Source organism: Setaria viridis, chromosome 5 (assembly GCF_005286985.2).
Source record: "Setaria viridis chromosome 5, Setaria_viridis_v4.0, whole genome shotgun sequence".
NCBI classification, from domain to species: Eukaryota; Viridiplantae; Streptophyta; class Magnoliopsida; order Poales; family Poaceae; genus Setaria; species Setaria viridis.
The window spans coordinates 35,576,344-35,601,095 of record NC_048267.2 but is presented as its reverse complement, the minus strand read 5'-3'; the positions used below and the strand labels follow the sequence as shown (position 1 = coordinate 35,601,095).

The 24,752-nt window shown below is 48.0% G+C and overlaps 3 protein-coding genes across 3 annotated transcripts; all 3 read right to left on the bottom strand.

The window, feature by feature from the left end:
• Window positions 1-254: 254 nt before the first annotated feature.
• On the bottom strand, window positions 255-4,543 carry LOC117857629 (clathrin interactor EPSIN 1). The gene is given in 12 exon segments (XM_034740395.2): window positions 255-725; window positions 1,054-1,137; window positions 1,140-1,626; window positions 1,971-2,170; window positions 2,418-2,554; window positions 2,693-2,959; window positions 3,038-3,183; window positions 3,268-3,351; window positions 3,456-3,534; window positions 3,625-3,704; window positions 3,840-3,891; window positions 4,015-4,543. Coding segments are annotated over 12 exon segments (1,869 nt in total). The 5' UTR covers window positions 4,056-4,543; the 3' UTR covers window positions 255-513.
• Window positions 4,544-4,691: 148 nt separating this feature from the next.
• On the bottom strand, window positions 4,692-8,529 carry LOC117857628 (serine/threonine-protein phosphatase 7 long form homolog). Its single transcript, XM_034740392.2, has 4 exons — window positions 8,120-8,529; window positions 7,209-7,480; window positions 5,820-7,121; window positions 4,692-5,669 (listed from the first exon to the last, which is right to left on the bottom strand). Exons 2-4 carry the CDS (start codon window positions 7,467-7,469, stop codon window positions 4,878-4,880), a joined length of 2,355 nt encoding a protein of 784 aa, XP_034596283.1. The 5' UTR covers window positions 7,470-7,480; window positions 8,120-8,529; the 3' UTR covers window positions 4,692-4,877.
• Window positions 8,530-10,816: 2,287 nt separating this feature from the next.
• Window positions 10,817-15,444, bottom strand: LOC117858121 (proline-rich receptor-like protein kinase PERK8). The gene is made up of 8 exons (XM_034741125.2): window positions 13,760-15,444; window positions 13,271-13,678; window positions 13,064-13,147; window positions 12,911-12,981; window positions 12,727-12,803; window positions 12,471-12,618; window positions 11,292-11,453; window positions 10,817-11,205 (listed from the first exon to the last, which is right to left on the bottom strand). The coding sequence occupies exons 1-8, from the start codon at window positions 14,652-14,654 to the stop codon at window positions 11,020-11,022; spliced, it is 2,031 nt and encodes a 676-aa protein (XP_034597016.1). The 5' UTR covers window positions 14,655-15,444; the 3' UTR covers window positions 10,817-11,019.
• Window positions 15,445-24,752: the final 9,308 nt, after the last annotated feature.

Below are 24,752 nucleotides of genomic sequence, written 5' to 3'. Positions count from 1 at the left end.
TCACTCTGGATATTACCTTAAAAACGGAATGTCATCATTTTCATCGGTAGCCAGTGCGAAATGCCAGTACTCAAACTGGTATCAAGGGATTTATCATTTCATTACAATTCATATATCCTGCATTATCCCTAGTGTTATTATACTGAAAAGGTTGAAAGTCAGCTAATTTCGGGTGTGCACTGTACAATAGATGAGGCAAATTACAGGATTGCTGCTTGCATTATTGAGAACTGATATACCAAAAAAACGAGGCCTTCTATCAGAAAAAAAACTAAGGCTTTATTCACAGTGTGTACATACAAATTTACTTTGGATGAACTAATATAATAGATACAAAAGTATAACACATCAAGGGCGAAGATGACAGCTATTTTGCAATACTGGTACTGGTCATCTCCGAAGCACCTGATTGGCGAGATGTTAGGACTCAGGAGCAGTACTGTATAAATGATCCAGGAAATCAGATATTGCAACTCTTCAAGAACCATGGATAACGAATATCCTGAATAAGGATCACGTGAAGGTTCCAAACTGCTGCTGCTGGAAATTACCACTTCCACCCGTGGATCCTGCGGATGATGGAAAAACAGACCTGCTTTGCAGACCTGAGCCGGTGCTCACTGTCGTCCCTGACCCCGTGAACCATGGAACAGCTAGGCCCTTACCCTCAGATCCATTGCTCAATTGCCCAACAACCCCGACATCTGAAAGATCGACCTCTTTTGCTGCATATAATGGTTAAACACTGATAAGCTATAAGAACACTCATAAACTTGCTGAACTCCTTGCTCCTGCAGTCTTATGTACTTAGTGTAATCTAGCCTTCTGTTGTTTTCTGAGCTGATTAGTGCATAATTCTACCAGGCATCTTTATGTATTAAAAACACAAAAAATTACAGACTTGAAGTACGTTTGGAAATTTTCATTCCTGCTAATAGAGAACTTGCAACTTTTCATGTGCAGAACTGGGACTACAACTCATCATATATCTGATCCAGGAAAGTGGAGCATGCACAAAAAAAAAAGATCAAACAACAATGTAGAGATACTTACAGGCAGTTATATTCAAATCGATTAGTCCACGACTCAAAGAATCAGCCCATATGCCAGATTTGACCTGGAAAGCCCCTTTCTTCATATCTGGTTTTGATTCAGCTTTGTGGGGGACTTACTCATGGGTTTAGTGGCACTTGCTCTAGGCGGTTCTGTGTGTGAAGTGAAGGCACCAAAATTAAGCTCCTCTAAAGGACTATGATCACAACTTTTGACACCTTCCGTTTTAGTTTGACCTGAATCTGTATTTGAAAAGAATGCACTGAAGGAGTCAGATCCATCAAGAGTCTTCACTGGAATTGCAGCAAAAGGATCAAAATCTGCAGCGCTGGAATGATGATGTGTGGGGTTTTTGGATTTACTTGGGGTGTCACGCACTGAGAACTCAGTGTCTGAAGGGAATGATGCCACGAAGGATGGTTGGAATGGATCAAAAGCAGAGGCAGAAGATTGTGTAAGGGAAGGCAGATTAAGTTCTAAGGATTTATTAGGGGTATCGCGTACTGAGAACTCCGTATCTGAATTAACAGAACCAGCAAATGATGATCTGCCCGCAAATAGATCAATATTGTCCTGCGATGACATCTGGAAAGAAGCAATGAGTAAGGAAATTGATGATAATATGAGAAGCAATGGAATTGTAATTGTACCAACTGTTTCGTTAATCAAGTATGCAAGTGTCAACAATGTAATCATATAAATTAGGATAAATTCCTCATTTGCCGATGCAATGTTGTGAAATCCATTGATGTGCCACTGTCCCATAAAGTACTATCCTTCTGAACTATTATATTCTTTTACCATGAACAGATATGTATCATATTTATGTATGATACATCATATATAACCATTAGAGACATAAATTGAAGTGAATTACTAAAAAGATATCACTAGACACTAGGACAGGCAGGGTAAACCTGAGCATGAGAGCCAGTTGTTGATTCTAATGGAGCATTAGCAGACTGGAAATCTGTATTGGCAAATAAATCAACTTCTGGCAAAGAAGCAGCTCCAACATTTGGCACTGTACTTGAAGTAGATGCAGTTGTGTCAACAAGGTCATCCATTAAACTTTGCCCAAAGAGATCCACGTGATTATAGCTTGCATTAGTTGTTCCTGATGCATTTCAAAGGGACATAAGTAAAATGTTCAACAAGAATACGATGGAAATGTTCGACTCAAATAAATTTGTAGAAAATTCTTTGTGTCGTATGTCCCTATTCTGATAACCAGAAGCAATATGACGCCTGCATCAGAACACACATAGCAAAACAACAATTACCCACACTGGAACTGCACTAATCTAATTCTAGTATACTACAACCACACCAGAATGTTGTAGACACTGCAGAGGAATACATACCAGATATGGAAGATCCTCGTGGGTTGAAGTCGTCGTTATCTTCATTGTCCACTTTCTGTGAACTTGTGCCCCCAGATGTGGATGAGGATCGAAGATTTGATGATGATTTCAGGTGTGATGTTGAGGAATCTTGATTTCTACAGCATATCACAATGACAAGAACTATCAAGGAAATGATCACTTGAGAGGGGATACTGAATTTATGATGCTCTTCAAGTTATTGGTCAAGAAGTAGATAAAAAAAACATCAATACAGCTAGTAATCAAAGAGGTACCTCCTGTGATGCCCTTCTCCCTTTCCTGGCTTATAGTTAGTTGTACTGCTCATGTTTCCTATCGACATTTGCCTAGTGCTTCTAAAATCTGAAATTGTTTCTTTACTGCTGTAGCTCCATTCCTTGCCTCTGTAGCTATCCCTGGATGCGTCAGCTTCCTTTGAACTCTGTGTGACCCCATAGCGACTGCCAGATGAGTAGCTGCCATTACCAAATGATGCTGCACTTGACTTGTATGTTACTCCAGTTGATGACAAACCAAAGTACCTACACATATGGTCCATATCAAGATGAGAATTCTGCAAGAACTATGCTGCATCAGTAAGTCAGACGTGAGTAACTCACTTATCCCTTGTAGCAGCAGCCTTTTCCCTGACTTGTTGAAGCTTCTCCCTGTCATCCATAATAGCTAGAACATTTTCTGCCTTCTTTCGCACATTGAGCCCAACATCTTTTCCATTAGGCTCTACATACTCGAAACTTACAAATTTCTTCCCAGAAAAAAAAACAAACATCAGATCAGCACGTGTCATAAACAGTGAAAATCTCCATTAATGCAAGCTGATGACACATACTGCAATTTGTGAGTTGTTATCAATGATGTCATCGACAGCACGTTCAGTGCCATTAGCCAGAAGATACTCGATCACAGCAAATGCCTGAAAATGACAGTAAAAAACCAGTTATGAAGAAACAATCCAAACAACGTACTCACGAACAAGCAACTCCATGTCAACATTTCCAAAAAAACCCATATCATCACCTTATACACATGACGCCAATTCGCACCGCTGTCCCCTAGCCGTTTCCACAACACATTCATGATCATTGCACATTCACTACTGCAGCCAAAATGGCAATAGAATCATACACAAAATTCAAAGAACAGGTGAGGTGGGGGTGAAAATTCAGCTTCGGCAATCGGCACCCACTATCTTTTGGTGGCCCGGGCAATGTCCGCCAAGTCGGAACCGTGAGGACCCCACGGCTCATCGCTTGTGGCATCGAGAACCTGCAGTTAAGAAGAAACCCTCGTGACCACATCCCAAACAAATCGGGGAAAAAAATTCAAAACATCGATACACCAGACATCTGGGTGTCGGAATTTGAGTCTTAAGGCCAGAATCCGGAGAAGAAAAACCCCAACCTTCTGCTCGATTTCCGGCACCTTGAGCACCTTGAGGTTCACCTCCCTCTTTCTTCATAAAAGGGAAGGGGAAAATGAAAAGGTTGTTTAACCAAAATCCCTTCATCAGAAGAGAGAATTTTCTATTCGCAAAAAAAAAACAGAGAAAAGGAATCGGAAGAAACGCGGCTCTTACATCTCCCGGACGGTCTGATCGAGCACCTTCATGAAATCCATTGTGGCGATGGCGACTGGACCAGGAAAGATCACGATCGCGGGCTCGACTCCAGCTGCTTATCTGTTCGTCCTCTAGGTTTCCGTAGAGAGAGAGAGACCATACGCGAACGATTCTCCTTTTTCTCTCTTTCTCGAGACGAGAGGCCCGTGCGCGAAACAGACGACGGGCGGCCGAAGCGTCGCGAACCAGGAAAAGAATGAAGGAAACGGTGGCGCCGCAGACCGGAAGTCCGGAACGGTAGCGCGCGCACGCAGTCTCATAGGAGGACTGGGCGGCACGGCCTGCCACGTGTCCTCCAGGCAGAGCACTCGCCTCGGCGGCTCCTCGTCAAAGTTGGACTTGGACTTCGGACTCTACTTTCATATTGGGCCATGGGCTTGTTTCATGTCTGACGTGACTACTTTGTTGGATTAGCTGTTTATACAAAAAAAACATAGCTAAATAGCTTCTTGCAATTATGTTGCAAAGTTGACCATTGGTCCAATCTCAAAAAAAAAAAAAAGGTTGACCATTGGTCCTGCTGCTTTTTTTTACAGTGCTGCAGGATGATCAGCGATCCATGAGTAGGGTGGACATTTCACCATCGTACAAGTGAATCACCTACTGTGATTTTGCCAGTAATAAAATACTAAAAATGAGTGAGATTCTACACCTGTAATAAGAACTCAAATGTATCGCCGTTCAAATTACCAGGCATCCACAGCCAAAACAAATCACAGCATCAACCCAGTACTACCAGCAGAAAACGAACTAGCCTCTCATGTTAAATCTGCAAATAAATTGCATCTAATCCCTACTCTACATAGGTAACGCACATATGGTCACTGCTCGATTGGGATAGGATCAACAAGGGCAGATGATGCTGGGCAGGAAGAAGGAACACCATTGCAATTGTTGTTTTCCTCACCCGTATGCTCCACCATCGTGCCGTCATGCTCAGCTGTGTTAAGGTTTTCCTGACCCTCAGCCTCTCCTACTTCAAGGCTCTGTTGTACCGTACATGATTCAGTACCTTGAGCAGCCAAGTGGCCCTGTTCCTCGGCTGGATTAGCTGAGTCGTCCTGTTCCTCCAGCATCAGTTCTGGAGGACTCGATGGGAGCACAAAGTTCGAACCATCATCTTCCTCACATTTTGGTTCCACCATAAATATAGTTTGATCCATTTCAGGGTGATCCTCTAGATGTTCATCCTGCTGAAGATCCTCACTGGGCTGTACCAATTCAGTTGCAGCAGTGGCTGTATCATAGTTCCCAGTGGCTGGGGCGGCTGAATCGCAGTTTTCCTCCACTCCCAGTGAATGATGTTCAGTGAGCACATTGTTGGATAAGTTGTTTTCCTCATCCATAGGCTCGAGGGACAACGAAGCATGCTCCACTGTGTCAAGTTCTTCATCTTCCTGCTCTTGGTCTTCTTGGTTGGTATCTATGTTTTGTTCTGCTTCATGCAAAAGCTCAGCTGCGTCAACATGTGGACTAGTATCAATCTCACTAAGATCTTGCAATACATCTTGAAACCCATGCAGAAACTCAGCAACCAAGGCTTGGGTGGTCGTATCAGCTGTAGATGTCATGGCTCTCTTGGCCTTCTTAACCATACCTTCCAGTTTATCAACCTACAGCAGTTAGGAAAGACTTGAAATTAAATATTCATTCAATATGTGCATAGTAATTTGAATGAAAAACTATATTCAAATCTTGCAAATAACTGCATTTCAATTCCAACAAAAATATATATTATGAACTGAAAAGGTAATTTAGTTTACCGCTTTGCGGATCAACGGAGACTTGGCTTGATTCTGAAGATCTAAGGAATCACCAGGTGGAGGCAAAGGTCCTGCTTCAGCATCATCACTGGTTGCTGGGACAAGGTACCGCCGTGTAGCTCCTGAGTACCAGTTCAGGTACTCCTCATAAGAAGATGGATCATATTGCTCTGTATCTCGAAATATGCGCTGTCGCCGGGCTTCCCATTCCTGGATATACTCATGGTGTGTTTCTTCCCAGTTTTCACGTTCTCTGCCACGTCGACTAATACGATGCAATGACTGTAGCGTAGGTCGAAAAGGCGGTGGAACGCACTGTCGAAGGCTGAATTGCCGCATCACTCGCTCAGGCAAATACATCTCAACTATAGGGAAGTTTATCAGTGGAGCTTGTGTGAGCCACAGGTCCGAATCTCTTGTACAAAGTGGGGGTAGGGATGAGGATTCTACAAACAGGTAGGGCTCCCACTTCACCTGATCTACTCGCTGCAGGTTCAGTTCATCTCTGTACTGCTTAAGGGAGCGAGTAGCATTGTCACTTTGTGTGCGAGCCCCCACCCAACGGAAGCCAATTGGGGGTAAGTCCTGTTCGATGCCTGTCTCTGTGCATGGAGACCGAACCAGTGGTCTGCCAACATGAAAGCGCTCCCAACTCCAAAGCTGCAATAGAAGCAACGAACCCCCAATGTTCTTTATGTTGTGTGAGGAGGCAACAGAACAAAGAGACCGGTATAGGAATGCCAGAACTGCAGAACCCCAGCTGTATGTGCTAACACGTGAAAGATCAGCAATCAGAGGAAGATATATCAGACTCATCCTTCCTGTCCCATCAGGAAATAGCACCCCGCATAAAAGGCTCAGGATATATGCTCGAACATGCCTTTCAACTGTCATGTCATCTGCCTCGTCTGGTAATTCGTAGAAGTTCTTCTTAAGCCATTTGTAATGCAGGAAGGATTTTCCAGGCATTGCTGGCCCCCTTGCGTCCAGACCAAAACAATCAAGGACCACCTGCCCATAATCATGATCAGTGGTAGAACAAACCGGACGGCCATCAATAGGAAGAGCAAACAACATTGCAACATCTTGAAGTGTAATAGTGATCTCCCCAGAGGCCAAGTGGAAGCTATGGGTCTCTGGCCTCCAACGCTCAACAAGGGCAGTAATCAACGCTTTGTCCAACTGAGGCATCTTCTGGCAAATTTGTGAGAGCCCAAGCAAACCTGCATCCCTCAGATAAGGGCGATATCTCTCATGAAATTTTAAAGGCTTGTGATGGCGCAACTTTAACTGCTCCACAGCCTGCAATATTCAGATTTCAATAATATTGTATAATCCAGACTTACATAACTTATGAGCTATGATGAAACTTAATGTCATCAGACAAACCTGATCACCAAAAATCGCATCGGAACGGTGGTTAATCTTTGGGTTGAGTAATGTGCTGGATAGTTCAGATGGCCCTACATAGCAAGCTGGGGATTGTCTTGGAATCGGTATAGCATTCTCTTCTCTGTCAGAGGTAGTACTTGGTGAAGAAGGTGCGGATGTTTCAAGATGATCCATATCATTTTCTGCCACAGCGCCTCTTCCACGTCCACGCCCACGCCCACGGCGACCACCTCCTCCTCCTCTCTTTGTAGAAGACATGGCCCCTAGCCCTGTGTTATCAACATCACGAAATCAGCAGGGAAGACAACATAGATGATTCATGACTGGCACCAAAAGCGCAACAGATCAGCTGGTACCTAACAAGACATGTATAAAGAACATGCATTCATCCCTAATCTTTGTCAGAGAATTATTTCCCTAGACACCTAACCTATAACAGGAAACACCTGTTTACTCTCATGTTTCCCCATCGAACTCTGACCTTTGTGCCTAGAAATTGCTTTGCGACTGAGAAGTTAATCAAATCACACCACATGACCACATCTATAACAATCACCATCGACTTCATGAAAAAAAAACAAGCATACGGACGGATTACGAACTGTTTATCCTTAGATAAGAAAAAAACGTCAAGGAAGGGCAATGGCGCATGGAGCCCTCTTTCCGTCTTCCCAGTATATATACGTAAATATTGACATACTGAAGCTGAAAGGGTTTAACGGTGGGCTTATAGTGGAGTTTGAACCCGCTCAAAACTATTCGGAGAACAAGACTGTTGTACCATAGAAATCGCAGCAACGGGGATGGATTGGAGAAGTAGAGATTTGGAATTAATTGAACGAATAAAAGGTGAAACAAACCCTTTTAGAACACGGGAATCTATCCAAAGCAAAGCTAGGGATTCTTACCGAACAAAACGTAGCAATCAATCCAAGCGCTAATGGATCTGCTCCTCCAGTACTAGCGCCCGAGTTGGGGGCAGAAGCGCCGCGGTCGAGGACGACGACGAGGAGGAGCCGGGTGCGGAGAGGGCGGCGAGCCGGTGACTAGGAGAAGGGGGTGCCGTACTTCGGTAGAAGGGGTATGGAGATGTGTTCGGCGAGGGGGTTTGAGGTCCGACGACGGCGGGACGGAGAGGGGAGAGGAGGCTGGGCCGGCTGACGGCGAGGCGCTAGGGATGGCAACTGGGCGGGTCGGGGTCGGGTGGAGCTTCCGCGGACCCGCCCCCGAAACCCGAGAATAAAACCCGCCCCAAACCCGAACCACATTTCGGGTGACAATGAGCACCCGCCCCCGAAACCCGAGCAAGACAGTGACAGGGGGCGGCGCTCGCGGGCGAGGGCGCGGCCGGCGGGCGGCGCCGCGGGCGAGGCGCGGGCGGTCGGCGGCGGCGCGGGCGAGACGCGGGGCCGCGGGCGAGGCGCGGTCGGCCGGCGGCGCTGCGGGCGAGGCGCGGGCGGCCGGCGGCGGCGCGGGCGAGGGGGCGATGGGGATTCGGGGCCGGGGTGCGGGCGTGCGGCGCACTGGCCGGGAGACGGGGAGGGTGGGAGATGACCGTGCGAACAGAGATTATATACCGTTGGCTGGGCTAGTTCTTGATCGAAATGTACAATTCAGACCCCGTGAGTCACCGCGGGGAAGTATAAACCACCTGTCATGTCGGGTCCCGTCTCCCTCAACCCGAGATTCCGTGGGGAATTCCGGACCCGCCCCGCCCCCCTCGGGTCTGAAATCTGCGAGTCTCGGGTTCAGACCCACATGATTGTCATTCCTACAAGGCGCTAGCCGCTGAAGTCGAAGGATAGACCTGCAAAGCAGAGAAGTAGGTTGACACGTTTTCGCGAACGGATTGAACCGGGTTGAATTGACCCCAAACAAACAAGGGGGTTAACACGGTCGTTGACCCCAATCGATCCGTTCGAACCTCGCGTCTATTAAAAAATGATTGGCACCTGTTTTCTCTTTTTTATTTCTCACAAAATTTTGTTCATCCTCAAACTCTGCATGAATGTAGATCTTTGCATTCTCTATCCACTCATATTTTTACTTCAATTTATCATGCACATTTTGATGTGTACCTTTTAGGGGTATGTTTGGTTTGGGGGTCGAACTGGGTTGGAACAGGTTCGACTCCCATCGACCTGTGTTTGGTTGAAAATGCATCTGAGTTGGGTCGGACTCAGGAGAGAATATACCGTGAGATGTGGGTTCATTGCATCCGCTCAAAATGACGGAATGCACTTGACCCACTTCCACCTCGTCCATCTCCGTCTCAAGTCCGTCCGTGGAGGGCGCAGGTGGCGCTGGGCCACCCATGACGTGAACTCGAGGGCCTCTGCCGGGAACACGATCTCCCACTCCGGTGGTGGAGGAGGAGGAGGAGGTGGGGGAGGCGGCTGGTGAGGCAAGTGCGCGGCCTCGTAAAGCTGCTGCTGAGGCAGCTTCTCCTCCGGCTGTATCGACGTAGTAGGAGGGTTCACGGGAGCGGGGGACGCCGCCGGCAGCGGCGCGGAGCCGAGGCGGAGGAGGGAGAGGAGGAGGAGTAGGGAGGATAGCAAGGTGGGGGAGAGCACGAATAGCAGCAGCGGTCGGGGGAGGTAGAGCATGGCGAGGAGGGCGCCGGCGGTGGCTCAGTGGAGCTCAAGCAAAGAGATAAGGCACTGAGGGGGAAAAATGAAATAAAAAGATGACATGTGGAGCCTGCTGGTAGGTGTTGCTAACACCGTTAATATAACATTCATCACATCCCTCTTACCCTCTCCAACTAAAAAATTAGATCGAACCTATCCTTCCAACTAAATACGAGATGGGTTGAGCCCATCCCAAAAAGTGAGATGGAACCGATTCATTTCACTTGCTTCCCGAACCAAACACATGCTGGGTGGACTACGCGAGTATGGGAAGGTGGTGGAGCACCGGAAGTGTTCCTCCGTTAGGTTATGCAACTTTGAACATTTTAATCGCGGGCCTCCGGTTTTCTTTGTGGCCTTGTCCGGCATCTCCCCCGGCCCGTCGCGCGCGTATTTGGGTTCCCCGCTAATGCCAATTCGGCCTACAAAAGCCCACCCAAAATAACGTTGCGCGGAGACGTGGGGAAAAGAAAAAAAAATAGAGCCAAGCGACACCGACCGACAGGCGTGCGGTGCAGGACGTACGCGTATTTCTTGGTAAGACATTGCCATCTGCCACCGGTTCTCCATCATGTGGCTGCCGCACCAAATTATTGCGACCGCGTCTGGATGACCGATCGACGCGCGCGAGATGGGGATCCACGCAAATCTCAATGATATGTATGTGCCCGCCCGCCCAGCCTTTCTGACGAAACGGAGGGTGCGGAATAATTGAGCCTAGGAAGGATGCGGCAATTCATCACCAATAAAAATTAGCACTCTACTAATCATTGCACTTGTGCTCAAAACAGAGCCTGAAGAGTCTCCTAAGCAACCAGTAAGCAACTTTACAGCCATACAGCCTTTGTGCCCTTATATCCTTGCAAAAAAAAAAAAGAGACTTGCAGTGCAAGGGCAGCAACTGGAGACTGTCCTGCTTCCAAGAGCAGTGAAAGAGCATAGTGAAACTGTTAGTATCTTTCAGAGGATGCCAGGTGCCAGGAACCAAACTTTCTGTATATTCTTCACTGGAAAAAGAGGATTCATTTACTTATCTCCTGAAAGAATGCAAAATTTATTCCAGTGGGGGAACAAGAATTGCCTCAGGGAGGAGGGGCCAAAAAAAGAATCATGTAAAAGAGATAATTACATGTAAAGAATGACCAAAAAGAATGTTAATGATCTTGTACCGAATCTGTTTACAAATCTCTTCGGCTTCTCCAGCTGGCTTGGCTCAACTCGTCGCTACAATCCCGGCTGCCGAATTCCCTCAGCTGGAACAATCTAATCTCCTCGGATTGCGGCTCTAAGAACACCTCGCTGCGGCCGGGTTGAAGGCCATTGTTCAAGTTAGAGTCTGCTAAACTATCTAGTGCTCTAACCACCTGGGAGATGAGGAGACTCGGTCACGTTTTGGTCCTTTGTTGTCAGTCATTCAGAAATGGTGGCAAAATGCTGAAAGGTATGTTACCTGCCCCATCCGCGGTCTCATCGCTGCAGAATGTCGAATGCATGCAGCTGCAGCTCCTATCATATGAAACATCTCGTTTTCATCAAATCTGTTTTCCATCCTTGGGTCAGGAAGATCCCCAAACTCCCGATGCTCGATTGCCTTCAGCAGAAGGGGGCGAGCCTGAAAATTTTCCAGCATGCACAAAGTTTAGAGTTAAGATCAATAAAAATACATTGAGCCAAAAATAGTCCCCGTGGTATCTGTTACAACCTGTCTCATTGATTAGACATGGCATTCATATTCTTCATTGTAAGAGACATAGCAACTTTCCAACTATTTCAAACAACTATGGATTAGAAACCAGCATCTTTTATTATGCACACAATATATAAAGCTAACATGAAGTCCTTAACTCCAGGCAATAACCACAGGGAATGTTTAGATCAATTAGGTGCCATTTGTGTAGTATCTCAGCTCCTTTCATGATCGCAACAGTTATATGATAATTGGCGTTTCTTTACTTTGGTACTGCCTCAAGCTGCTTGAGTCATTGCCAAGTTCCCATCTAAGCTTCTTTCATGCGGAACCGCAGTATGAAGACTGCATTAAATAAGTCCCTAGCACTCTACAGCCACTTTTTGTGTGCCACTCTGGAAGAATAATCAGGTTGCCTACTTTTATTAAAGCTACAATCCCTGGAACTTTTAGCAACTGGGTTCCCTCCAGATCACTCTCTTGGTCGACATGCTATGCAAATGGGACCAATGAAAGGATTAAAAATCTTATCAGCAGCCAAAGCCAGAAGCAATGCCCATGTCAGGAAAGAAATCCAAGGGTCGTTCAGCTTCCAAGGGAAAAGGATAAACTAGCAAAAGCATCAGCAGAGCTTTAGCTACTGCATGATAGAACTCAAACTGTAAGTCATTCCACCTCAACTTACTGTATATTACTCAACAGACCGTGGAACAGGATATCGACAGCTGAAGCCTGAAGTCTAGACATATCCATTGGAGTTTCACAACACAATCATCATGTTATTTATTAGTGCACCTCAATGTCATGACTATGGATATCATCACTTGTAAGATGCCTTCAATCAAACATATATTGGTCAAAAATCTGAAAATCTACGCACACTTTGGGACCTAACATTGGCGACACAACAAGTCCATACATTATAAAAAAAATTGGACTCACCCATTCGACCAGACTTTCATCTCCCAATGGCTGAGAAGCATCAACAGGTTTTCTTCCTGTAATAAGCTCCAAAAGAACTACTCCAAAAGAATATAAATCAGATTTTGCTGTCAACTTGCCTGACAATGCATACTCTGGAGCCAAATACCTGCAGATGATATCATATTAGTTCTGTAAACGAGACTTGAAATTGGGCATAGATCAACGAATAAACTCTAAAAATTGCAAGATGGTGTGGATTTGCTCCATCACGTACCCAAATGTCCCCATGACACGTGTGGTGACATGTGTATTGGAATCACCCGCTAACCTTGCAAGTCCAAAATCAGAAACCTGGATAGTTTCCATAGAAGATAACAAATTTATACAATAAATATGATCAGAATATCACACCAAATATTGAACTCGGCTTATGAGTCATACACCAAAAAACAGCACACCTGAGCTTCGAAGTTGTTATCCAATAAAATATTGGATGATTTAATATCTCTATGTATAATACGCGGATGACCTGATGAAGAAAAACAGACAAATACTAAGAAACTATCGAAGATTATGGGACCTGTGAAGAAATGGTTTAGCAAAAATATTACAATCTTCATGCAGGTAAGCAATTCCTCGGGCTGCTCCAGCTGCAATCTTGACCCTTGTCCGCCAATCAAGCGCTGCTTCACTTACTGCAGTTTTCAGACATCAGGTTTTATGATCATATTAGCAATGAAAAATTAGACTGATAATGAAGTTGGGATTAAATAAGAACTAGTAAGAAACAATAGAAACCGAAAGAAAAATGTTCTCACCATGGAGGTGGTAATAAAGTGTGTTGTTGGGAACAAAATCATACACAAGCATTCGCTGGCCATCCGCAATGCAATAGCCTACTAGCGAAACCAAATGTCTATGATGCACTCTGCTGATAGTATCAACTTCGGCCTTGAACTCACGCTCGCCTTGCCCATTCCCGATTTTGAGCTTCTTGACAGCAACAGGGCGACCATCCGGCAAAATGCCCTTAAACACACACCCAAATCCACCTTCTCCCAAAAGGTTCTCCTCTGCAAAGTCGTCTGTGATTGCTGCCAAATTCTCTGGCGTGAACAGCATATGGGAATACCCAATCCCAGAGTCGGCCGGGGAGTACGGATAACCATGGCTCCCAGTACTGTACCGCATGAAAGGATACCCTGGTGACCTCAAGTAGAACCCATCTGGCAAGCACAAACAATTAGCATAAGCTTGATGTCATAAATTGGGAAATGCGTAAAACACGCCAGTGTTTATGCTCTTACCTGATGCTAGTGAGGATCCGGCAGAAGATGGAATGTAGTTGGGCGGTGGAGGAGGAGCTGGTTGCTGTGTGGGCAATGCCGCCGGAGGCTCTATCCGCCGGCGCTTTTTCTTGACGAACCAAATGGTGGCGCCAATAAAGCTGAGCATAGCGAGACCGGCAAGTGCTACAATGGTGGTGGCCGCCTCCCTCGATATCTCGATGTTCTTGCCGCTGCCACTAGCTGCATGGGTCGAGTTATGCTTCGGGGGCGACCGCGGCACGGCATGCGGCTTGACGTGATAGTGCCGAGGCGGTGGAGAGGCGACTCTTGGCGGGGGTGGCGAATAGGCAGCGACATGCGTGGGAGCTGGAGCTCGTGCAGCTGGAGCAGGCGACGGCGATGGTGAGTCGGACGGAGCGGGTGATGGCGGCGAGACGGTGGGAGGCGGCGGCGGGGGGAGTGACGGCGGTGGCGGTGATGGGTAAACACGGGGCTGAACGCGCGGTTGGTCCGTGGCCAGCGGGGGAGGCGGGGCTTGAGGCGGCGACGGGGGTGGGGACGGCGACGGCGACGGTGGAAGCGACGGAGGGGGAGCGTCAGGCGGGGGAGGCGACAATGCCGGCGGCGGCGGCGACGGCGGCAATGGTGCCGGTGGCGGCGGCGATGACGGCAATGGCTCCGGTGGAGGGGACGCCGGAGGTGGGCTACTTTCCGGGGGAGGTGTCGTCGCCGGAGGCAAAGAATGGTAGGACGAGACCGGCGGCGCCGAGGTGGACGACGAGTACGGGCAGCCCGGCGGGCGCGGAGCCGGCTGAGCCTGCGGCTGCCCGTAGTCGCCCTGCGGCGCGGCGTACGCCGCCACCGCCGCCTGCTGCTGCGGGGGCAGGAAGGGATCCACGTGCCCGTAGCCCATCGACACCACCGCCCGGAAGAAGCTCCACAGCAGCAGCGACTCGTGCCCGCGCAGGCAGGGGATCTGCAGGCCCGCGCCGTCGGCCAGATCTCCCACCCGAGGCGCGAAGTCGGCAGCTCAGCGCGCCGCGGCGACGGACCCCCACCAGAGTCCCCCGCGGCAGCGACCGGCGTCGCCTCAAGATCCAGGCCTCCCCGCGCGAGCGGCGTCGGCGTCGCGCGCCAGATCACGCCGCGCTGGACCGAGGCCGCCCGCGAATGGGCGCAGCGCCAGCCACCGACCGAAGCAGCCACCAGCTGCAGCCGCCAAGGATGCCAAGATCCGAGCCTCCTCCGGCGGCGGCGAGCCCTCCCGCCCAATGCAGTGCAATGCAGCAGCAGCAGCAGCTGGCTTGTCTCCCTCAGCAGCTTCGCCGAGCTCGTGCCCCTCTTGCCTCCCCTGTCCGCCTGCCTGCCTGACCTGCCTTAGTGTCCGCGGTTGGACAGTAGAGGAGGGAGGGAGTATAATTTTCTCTCTCACTCTCCTTTTTCCGACGAAAAAAAACGAGTTTTTTTTTTTTCCTCTTTGGTGTGTGCGAGGGGTTGGTGCGAAGTCTATGGGGGATAGCTGGACTGAGAAGAGCAAGCAGTACAGCTACAGCGGCATCGGGAGTTGGGGGGGAGAAGCGAGGGGGAAAACGCTAAAGAAATCCGTGGTATTTCTCGTGCATGTTGTCGCTAGTGGCTCCGCACCCACCACCGGTCCACCGCTGGCCTCGGCTCCCTCAGGCTCGGCGTCCCGCCGCGCGGTGCGGGGTGGTGGTGGTGGTGGAGACGGGGAACTCTCGCTCGCCGCCCCGCGCGGCGTGTCGATGGCGCCGCGCGGGCTCTGTTCCGGGGCAAACGAGCCGAACAAATTGCGGGTTTGTTTTGTTGCGCGCGGCGCGGGGGAGCTCGAGCTCTCAAGCTCATCCATCCTGTAGCGGGGTTCATAGTTTACGGCGTACGATGGACGGTGGGAGACTGAGAGAATGCACACCGATGGCTGTGGATTGTGGTGAGCTACGTGGAGTTTGGATTTTAAAAATGGGTCCAGCCTCGCAGTGTTTTCGTTTGAGGAAGGTGGGACCCGTCGGGGATCTTTGGATTTTGGGTGGCTTTTACGGCCTGGGTTGGAGTTGGATTACGGTGTTTTTTGTTGTGGACCACCGGTTGGCTTAAGGATATGGAGTTGGTAATTGTGTGTGTTGTTCTTGCAATCATTTTGGTATGAATCAGTAATGGCCACGTGAGTTGACATGAAAGGAACATGAATTTTGGTGATCTTGAACTGATAAAAGTCCAAAACACTTGTACAAATATGCTATTTTAGAAACAAAAAATAAAAAATGACATCGACGATTGACTGGGGTTGTTCGTTTTCTAGAGAAAAAAGATTGAGGGTGTGGCCTAACCTTTTTTATTTTTTTTACATATACTATAGGTTTTTATTACCGGAAGTATCATTCGGGTGTTTGGGTACCACCTACTAAAGTTTAGCACCTGTCACATCGGATGTTTGATACTAATTAGGAGTATTAAACATAGGCTAATTACAAAACTAATTGCACAGATGGGGTCTAATTCGCGAGACGGATCTGTTAAGCCTAATTAGTCCATGATTTGACAATGTGGTGCTGCAGTAATCATTTGCTAATGATGAATTAATTAGGTTTAATAGATTCGTCCCGCGAATTAGCTCGGGGTTTTGCAATTAGTTTTATTATTAGCTCATATTTAGTTCTCCTAATTAGCATCCAAACATCCGATGTGATACTGCTAAAATTTAGCACCTAGTATCCAAACACCCTTACAACGCGGCAGTAACGTTAATTTCTTTTTCAGTAACTTCAAACCGGAGTGCGAAGATATATTGGATTCTTTTAAAGTTGACTGAAGTGTGCTCTTTCTCCTCCGATGAAGATGAGTATGGTCAGGTGTGACATCCTGGATCCCAGTGCATTTCGGGTTGTTTGGCGCGTGACGTGCGACCTGATCCCTTGCCCATGCAGTACGCTCTGGGCTGAAAGAGACGTTGTGAAGTCTAGACTAGCACGCTCTGGTCTGAAAGAGACACTTTCATATATATGTCATCGACAGACCGAACTATGCCACCATGCCACTCGTCCCCTGACGCAATGCCTCAGACATGCCATACCTTCTGAATTTGAAATTACCGTTCGTATCTAAGCACGGAGAGAGTGTTCAGAAGATGCTAATGGTACTACTAAAAAACTGGAGCAAGTCGCCCGACTGCGAACACCGAATTAAAGATCCATTCGAAGAGGTACCTCAGTACAATTTTTTTTTAAAAAAAAGAATGTAAATTTGCAGGCATAAACGAAGCCTACATATCGTATGTTCAGCGAGTGACATGGACACACACTACTCTAGCGCTCCATAGGAGCATGCAGCATCATTTTTGGTTTACGCCTCAGTCAGATTAAACAGAGCTCAAACAATGGCCCTACCAGCGAATCAAGACACCAACACACCATACATCATGTGAAAGGAACACAAAATTTCTGGAGCCTTTTTTCAAAGCACGTCGCTGGTTTCCTTCACCAAAAAGACGTGTCATCATTAGTAGGAGTACACTGACCCGAAAGGACTCCAATACTTGGTAACTAAGAGAAGAAATATTCGCCACATTCATCCACGTCGCCCAAACTTTCCCCAGGACTCATTTTTGTATCCACGGGAAGCTTTACGCGATTCCTTGCCTTGGCATATAAAAATTCATAGCGTATCGAGCTGATTGGATACTTGCCCGCGTTTTGTTTAGCTTCTAGTAGTAGCTACACCAACGGCATATGAACAACGATTCACGCATGCATGCTGCAGGTACAAAGCAGAAAGCACCCCCCGAGCTCAAAGGGGACAATTAGCAAACAGCGAGCAGAACAAGGGAGGAAACAAAAGCGGGCGGGGGCGCGCATGGCGGGGCACGCGGCGGGCCGCCGCGTGGTCAGGCAGAGGGCCCGCGGCCCTCGCGGCCGCGCTAGACAAATGCACCGCCCGCCCCGCCGGTGGAGCCCAGGTGACGACCCGGTGGACGGCTGCCGCGGCCATCGATCGGTTCCGGTGGTGGCCTGGTGGGGCGCCCCCCTCGCCGTTTTGTCGAGCAAGAGCAAGGGTGCGCTGCGTTGCGTGCCAGGGCACGGGCGCCCCCGACCGCACCAAAAAAACGCGTCCCGGCGTGGAGAAACTGCCGAGGAAACCGCTCGTCCCCGACCCATTTTCTGGGCGTGGCCCGCGGGCCGCCGCCGCACCGCGGCATACGATGGTTGCTGGCCAGCTGAGCTGACCGCCGCCGCCCGGGTGCCGGATTCCCGGGGCTGGAGCTGGAGGCAAATCGGGCAACGCGTGCGGATAGAAACGGGGTCAACCCCGGCCGCCGATCCATTTTGTTCCTGAATCCTGATGAGGTGAGGAGGACGTCAGGCTCAGGCAGGTTGTTGCCTGCCCTGCCCAATGCGCAATGCCCATGGGATTCTTTGCCCGGCTCCACGTTCTCCCCACGCGTACCAACCAGTATCTTTTTTATCTCGGATGCCATCACCTTGCGTAAGGCTGGAAACCATGGGCTTTGCGATAACATAATAGTATACTAGTTGCTCTAAGCCTGGGAACCGTGCCGAGCGACGATCTTGAAACACTGGGCAAGTATAGTGCTGTGCTAGCTGACAGTACTGCTGTTGCTGCTCCACTAGCATGCATGTCAAATTGTCAACCAAAGCATTTTTTTTAGTCAAACTTTTTGCACTTCATTTTTCTTCCGAACGAAATGTACTTCGTTTCTCTATAAAAATCTTCCCTCCTTTATAAAACCCCAAGTTCATCTTCTATATGTATATAAAAAACAGCGGACGCACAGTTGGATTTGGCAACACCAAATAAAAAACGTGGAGCATGATGGATATGCGTGTGTGCCTATGAACCATCCAATCAGCGTCCGCCCGCCAGCTCTCATGCTTAGCCTGTTCGCTTCAGCTTATCAGTCACCGAACAGTATTTTTCTCTCACAACAAATCAGCCATTTCAGTTTTTTAGCCGGTTTATAAATCCAGCCAAACAGGCCGAGCTAGCTGTGCGCCTACGGGTGGGCATCACGCTGAGCCGCAAAGAACAAGGCAACGCGGCGGACGTTTTACGTGTGCGCCGGCGCCGGACTGCTAGCGCCTATGCAACGATGACTAAACGGCGGAGAGGGACGTGTTCACGTGTGCCGGCGGACCCAGAGTGAGAAGCAAAGGTGAAGCCCCCCAACAGGGGCCCCGGACGTGTCAGGTCAGGTGGGCAGCGCGCACGCTTTCTTCAGTTCTTCTCTTCCGAATGGAACAACCAAATGACAATGCAAGTCCAGTTCCGGCCGGCCACATACACGTCAACGTTCACAAGTAACAGTCGAGGCACCCGGCTCGTTCACATCACTCGCAGGAAATTTGTGCGCGAGGGCGAACACATTCCACGCCAGCACTTCGTTTTCTTTTGGGATCTCTGGACTGACACGAGACTTGCTTGCCCGTCCCTGTGGCCTATAGCGATTACACGACGAATGCGTGTGCACGCGAGTCAAAAGTTCTGCAGGCAGGGCCAAACTAGCGCTGATGTGGCACAGCAGGGGATGTGTGTGTCGCCGGTGCGTGCGATCGAGGGGTAGGATTAGGACATTAGGTCATCTTTTTCACACCAACTCACCACACGCCTTGCCATGAAATCTGCTTAAACTAGTGACCAAGTGTGCGGCACCCGACACTAGCTACACTCTCGTGGGATTCTTTTGCGTGCAACTTGAGCTGCCTGCCACCCTGGAGGCACTTGCGGCGAAGTCGCCCTTGCAAGTTGCAACCCTAGCCTCCACGTTGCAGGCATGTTGCGTGTGCGCTGACCTGATATTCGGAGCATGTTTCAAATAGCGGGAGTCGAAGCTACTAGATGCCTAGATGGCGAGATCCAGCCTCTACGGCTCTACCCAGTGTTGTTGTACTCCGTACGTGGTTATAGCTTGACTCGGTCAAGTCAATGTACAATTGTACCGCAACAAGCGGACCTTTGGTAGTGTCCCTTTTTATTTTGAGAAAGAGGATTCACTGCAAATTCAGCTGCTGCAGTTTACGATGAATGCAATATAGTTTGGAGTGGATTCCAAGAGATCTCCATTGAGCACTTGAGTAGGAAAGCAAATCAAGTGGCGCATGAGCTAGCTAGACATGCTATGATTTCTAGAGTAAATTGTATTTGGAACGATGATCCCCCTGGTTTTATTGTTCAGCTCCTATCAAACGATGTAACTATATTTGATCAATAAAGCTTGCCCAAGAGCTTTTATCAAAAAAAAAAAGAGGATTTTGTAGTCGTAGGGCACATTATAGGTTTTTTTAAAGAACACGTAGAGGTAGCAGAGAGTGTGGAGAGAGCGCGGCAGGCTGGACGCACATCGGATAGGTCCAACCTAACGCACATAAGATAGGCCCAACTCAAGATCTTGGGCTCTTGGCCCGACCTGAAAGTCGAACTTTTGGAGTCTTTCCACTCTTTTTTAGTCAGGCCCAATTTTACCAGAGAAAACAGTTTATGCACAAAGGGAAGAAGAAAAATTCGTCAATAGATGACATGAGCCATGTGCATGCAATATTGAAAATAAAAAAAACCAAAATCATAATTCAAACATTCAAATTGAATTCTGATTATGCGTTTCTTAGATAAAATCTTGAAAATAAGAACAAGCTTGACTATATTTGGATGAAGTTATTAAAATATTCAAATACTGGAATAACTAGACCAAATGATCGTTTAACACCAACAAAAAATAATATGATGAACACATGATTATAACCAACGGATAAAATATTGAATATTAGCAAGATTGTATGATGCGAATGAAAGAGAGCGTACAGATAGTATACTGCAAATAAAAGATTTAAAATTTGATTGTACCGGACAAAACAGTAGAATATGAACATCAAGTTGGAAGATTTTACTCAGATTCGTATATCTCGAATAAATTATGCGAACTTAAAAAAATAAAATGTACGTATCGAATAAATTATATGAACTCACGAAATAAAAATATGTGCACTTATAACAAAATTATAAGAACTCACGGAACAAAAGATTTATATACCTCGAACAGGAACTTACAAAACAAGTATTTATCCACTAGAACCAATTATATTAACTAACGGATAAAATTTATACACTTGGAAGAATGCATTATGGATATAGAACAATATTTTTTTTGACCGAAGTCAGCAGCGGAAGCCCCTACCTATTTCTTTTATAATTTTTTATTCAGACCCGTTTAATTCGCTCCCATAGGGAGTTGAACCCAAGCCTGCTAGGTGCTGCTCAGATGCTCTAACCACTAGGCCTTATTTAGTCCATGAACCTACATGGTTGACCAGCTCATTCTATAGAAAAGAATAAATGAGTCTATATCGTGAATAAATTAATCTATAAAGTGAACATATAATTTTACACTGAACAGATAAGTCTACATACATAGAACAACTAACTCTCTAGTATTAATTTTAGAACAAATGATAGAAACTTAACATTGCAAGCAAATTATTGTCTACGTGAAAATTGCACAAATTATCATTCAACTATCATTCTCAAGCGCGGCGGAGACATCTTCATGGCATCACACTCCCTGTCAGGTTCGCTAGTGCCACACTGTGGATGTGGCTACTCTAGAGCAGTGTCATAGGGGACGCGGGACTGTGCGACGTTCCGCATCCTGGGTTCGTTCGTCCCAAACGCGGGTTGGGATCGACGTGGGGCATTCCTTGGATCGATGCCTCGTCCCCGTCGGGATCCTATATATCTAGCGGAAAAAGCTCATACTTTCGTTCCGTTCCAAAACCATCAAAGCTAAACTAATGATGGCTCATTCAATATTTCAACTAAAAAATGTTGGATAAAAAATGTTGACCAATATTTTTTGAAAAAAGTTGAACATATTTTTTTATAAATATGTTGAACCTTCAACATTTTTTGAAAAATGTTGAACCTCAACGGTTTTCAACGGTTTTCAAGAAAATGTTAACCAAGATTTTCTCAAAAAAAGTTGAACCAACATCTTTAAGAAAAGTTGATCTAATATTTTTTTAAAAAATATTTCAACATTTTTTTAGAAAAAGTTCACTACTGGCCGCGCCTTCTTCCTCGCCTCCGGTGGCTGGGGGCCGGCGAGAGTGGCATCGCGGGTATACGGGCGCGGTAGTGTGGGCCCCGCACGGGGGGTGGTAGCATAGGTAGGGAAGTGTGGGAGTGAGGCTAAGTTTGGGTGGCAGCGATCCAACAGTCGGAAGCAAGGTAACTTAAAAACATCTTCCGGAAGATGGATAAAATTTCCATCCTGTCGCCGCCGGAACAACCAGAGATTTGAGAGCGTACAGCCATACGCCCATACCACAGCAACCTGGACTGAAGGAAAAAGCAGCCCAGGTAGAGGCGACAAGGTCTAAAAAGCTCCACCGGAGGCCAATTATCCTCCACATGCCTCTTTATAATCATTTTTAACTGCACAAGTTATCTAAACTAGCAAATATACTCGTGGATTGCAACAGGAAAAAATGTCTATTTCTCGTGATTGAGACTCTCTACGGTGCGGCACTCGTAAGTGTTTAAATTGATATCGAAGTTGTGGGCTATAAGTTGTGGGCTATAAGCCGCACATGCACATCAGGAAGGCAATATGTGGGTGCCGATGCATATAACTCATGTTTTCGATGACTAAGAAAACTCTACTTCAATTGGATAGTAATAGTTGAGATAGATTTCCCACCAAGTTGTGACATATTAACCTCGTCGCAAAGTCAATGGATTAAATTTCAAAAATTGTTTATTTCCTACTCAATATATAAGTTTGCATATTACATTGCCACATTATTATATTTTATTATCGTTAGTCCCCATCGAGGACACGGTTCAACGAAATACGCATGACGTTGTCCGATAATGCAACTTGGATTTTAAATGTCATGCGCATATATGTAGGAACGAGTAATGGAACCAATTTTCCTGTTGTGTGAACACTATCTTACGAGTAATGGAACCAATTTTCCTATTGTGTGAACACTATCTTATCTTATCTAATAATAGTGAGGAATGCATCTGTCCACCTTTTTTAGTTTAGTCCAACTTAATCCCGTTGACATGTGGGCCTAATTATTAAATTAGTACATAGACATGTGGGTCCATATTCATTAATCTATTTTCTGTACACAGACATGTTCTTCGCGAGACCTGTTCGCAACGCACGTCTTCTCCTTTACCCGTCCACCTCCCCTTCCGTTTCTCTCATCCATCTGCCGCTGCCACGGCTCCCTCCCGTTTGTCTGGCCGCCTCTGTCTTCTCACCCGCGCCTCCCTCTTCCCCTTCCCTCCCTCTCTACCCTCGCCATGGCGGCAGCCACGGCACCAAGACCTGGCGTTGGTGGCGGCGGCCCCTCAATGTTGCATAAGTCCTCACCGATTTGAATCGAGGTTGCCACTGACTCAAATCGGAATTGAGGCTGGACGTGTCGGGTTCGATGTCTTCGCCGACTCAAATCGGAATCGAGGTCTACGCCCACCTCGGCCGGGAGAGAGGGAGGAGGAGCCGAGGGAGAGGGGGGGGGGGGGTCGTCGGCCGGATCCGGCGGAGGCGAAGGAGAGGGAGGAGAGGAGGTGGCCGCGTAGCCCTCCTCGGCTGGGGGAGAGGGAAGAGGAGCCGGGGGAGGGGGGAGGGGGCCGCGGGCGGATGTGGATGGGCACGAAGTGCTCCGCGAGCACGCTGCCACCATCGTCGGCGAGGAGGTGCTCGTACGTGATGGTGTAGCGCGTCGGGGTGCGGGTACCGCGGGTGGGCGCGAAGCCGACGACCATGGCCTCGAACCAGGATCTGCCAAAGCCGTGGGCGTACCTCGAACTCGGCACCGACGGGGAGGGTCTCGGGCGCGGGTGAGGAAGAGGAGTCCGGCGGCCGCCGCCGCGGGGACTTGCTCCAGCGGGCCCTTCGACTCTTGCGACGGCGCCGCTTCAGCCGCCGACCACTGGGGATCGGTCGGGGGTCTTGGGGAATTGGGGTTTTTGGGTGGTGGTGGGGATGGCATGCGCCAATGCCATGTGCCTGTGTCGATTGTCTACTCTGTGTGTGTGGACGGAGTGGGAGCGCCCAGGCGGGCCAGGCTTTTGGGCTCTCGATGCAAGCGTGGTGGGTGCGACTGGCACGGGCCCATGCCTCTGCTACCGACAGGTGGGTCCATCGCATGCGAAGCGGGCATGGGCCCGCGTGGAAGTGTGAGTGAGTCCGTTGGTGTGCTGTGTTTGACTGGTATACACGGGTTTCTCCAAGTGTGCCGTTGCTGGGCAACGCAGGGTGGGGGAGCCACGTGGCGGGAGAAAAGCAGGGGCTATGGGGCCGCGGCGGGGCCACATGGTAGTGGCGGTGGGAAAGTCGAGCGGTTTTATCCGGATTGGAAACAACAATCTTTAGTCCCGGTCCCCGTCGGTGGCCATCTCGATTGAATAACAAAATGTTTTAATTTAATAGGTATTTGAGTTGAAGGAAATAATTAAGTCAAAATTCTTTTGGTTTTCTACTTAAATGTGTAGACATCCAATAAGTGGAATAAAAATTTAGTGATGAAAATAAAAAATAATATTAGTTTGAAAAACACAATTGGTCTTTTACCGTAGTAACGCAGGCATTTTGCTAGTAAAGATTAAACAATGAAATAATTAAGTAATGTTTATATCCCAGAGCCTTCGATCCAAGCGTCAGAATGTTTGAGCACAGGTCATCCGTGGATCCGAAATTTTCTAGCTCAGCTTATCAGCGAGTTTGCATTTGTCACAGGCTCATATATAGTCACAGGTCTGCTCACCTTCCCTCTTGTTCTCATTTCTTTCCTTGCCCCAGTCTCTACCCCACAAACTGCCGAAACAAACGGCAAACAATTGTCAAATTTGCTGTGCCCGCCCCCCCCCCCCCCCCCCCCCCCCCCCCTCCCCCCCCAAAAAAAAACAAGGTGCAATTGCGTTGCCATTTCCCTTCCGATCTTTCTTCACTTTTACATTCACAAAATCATGC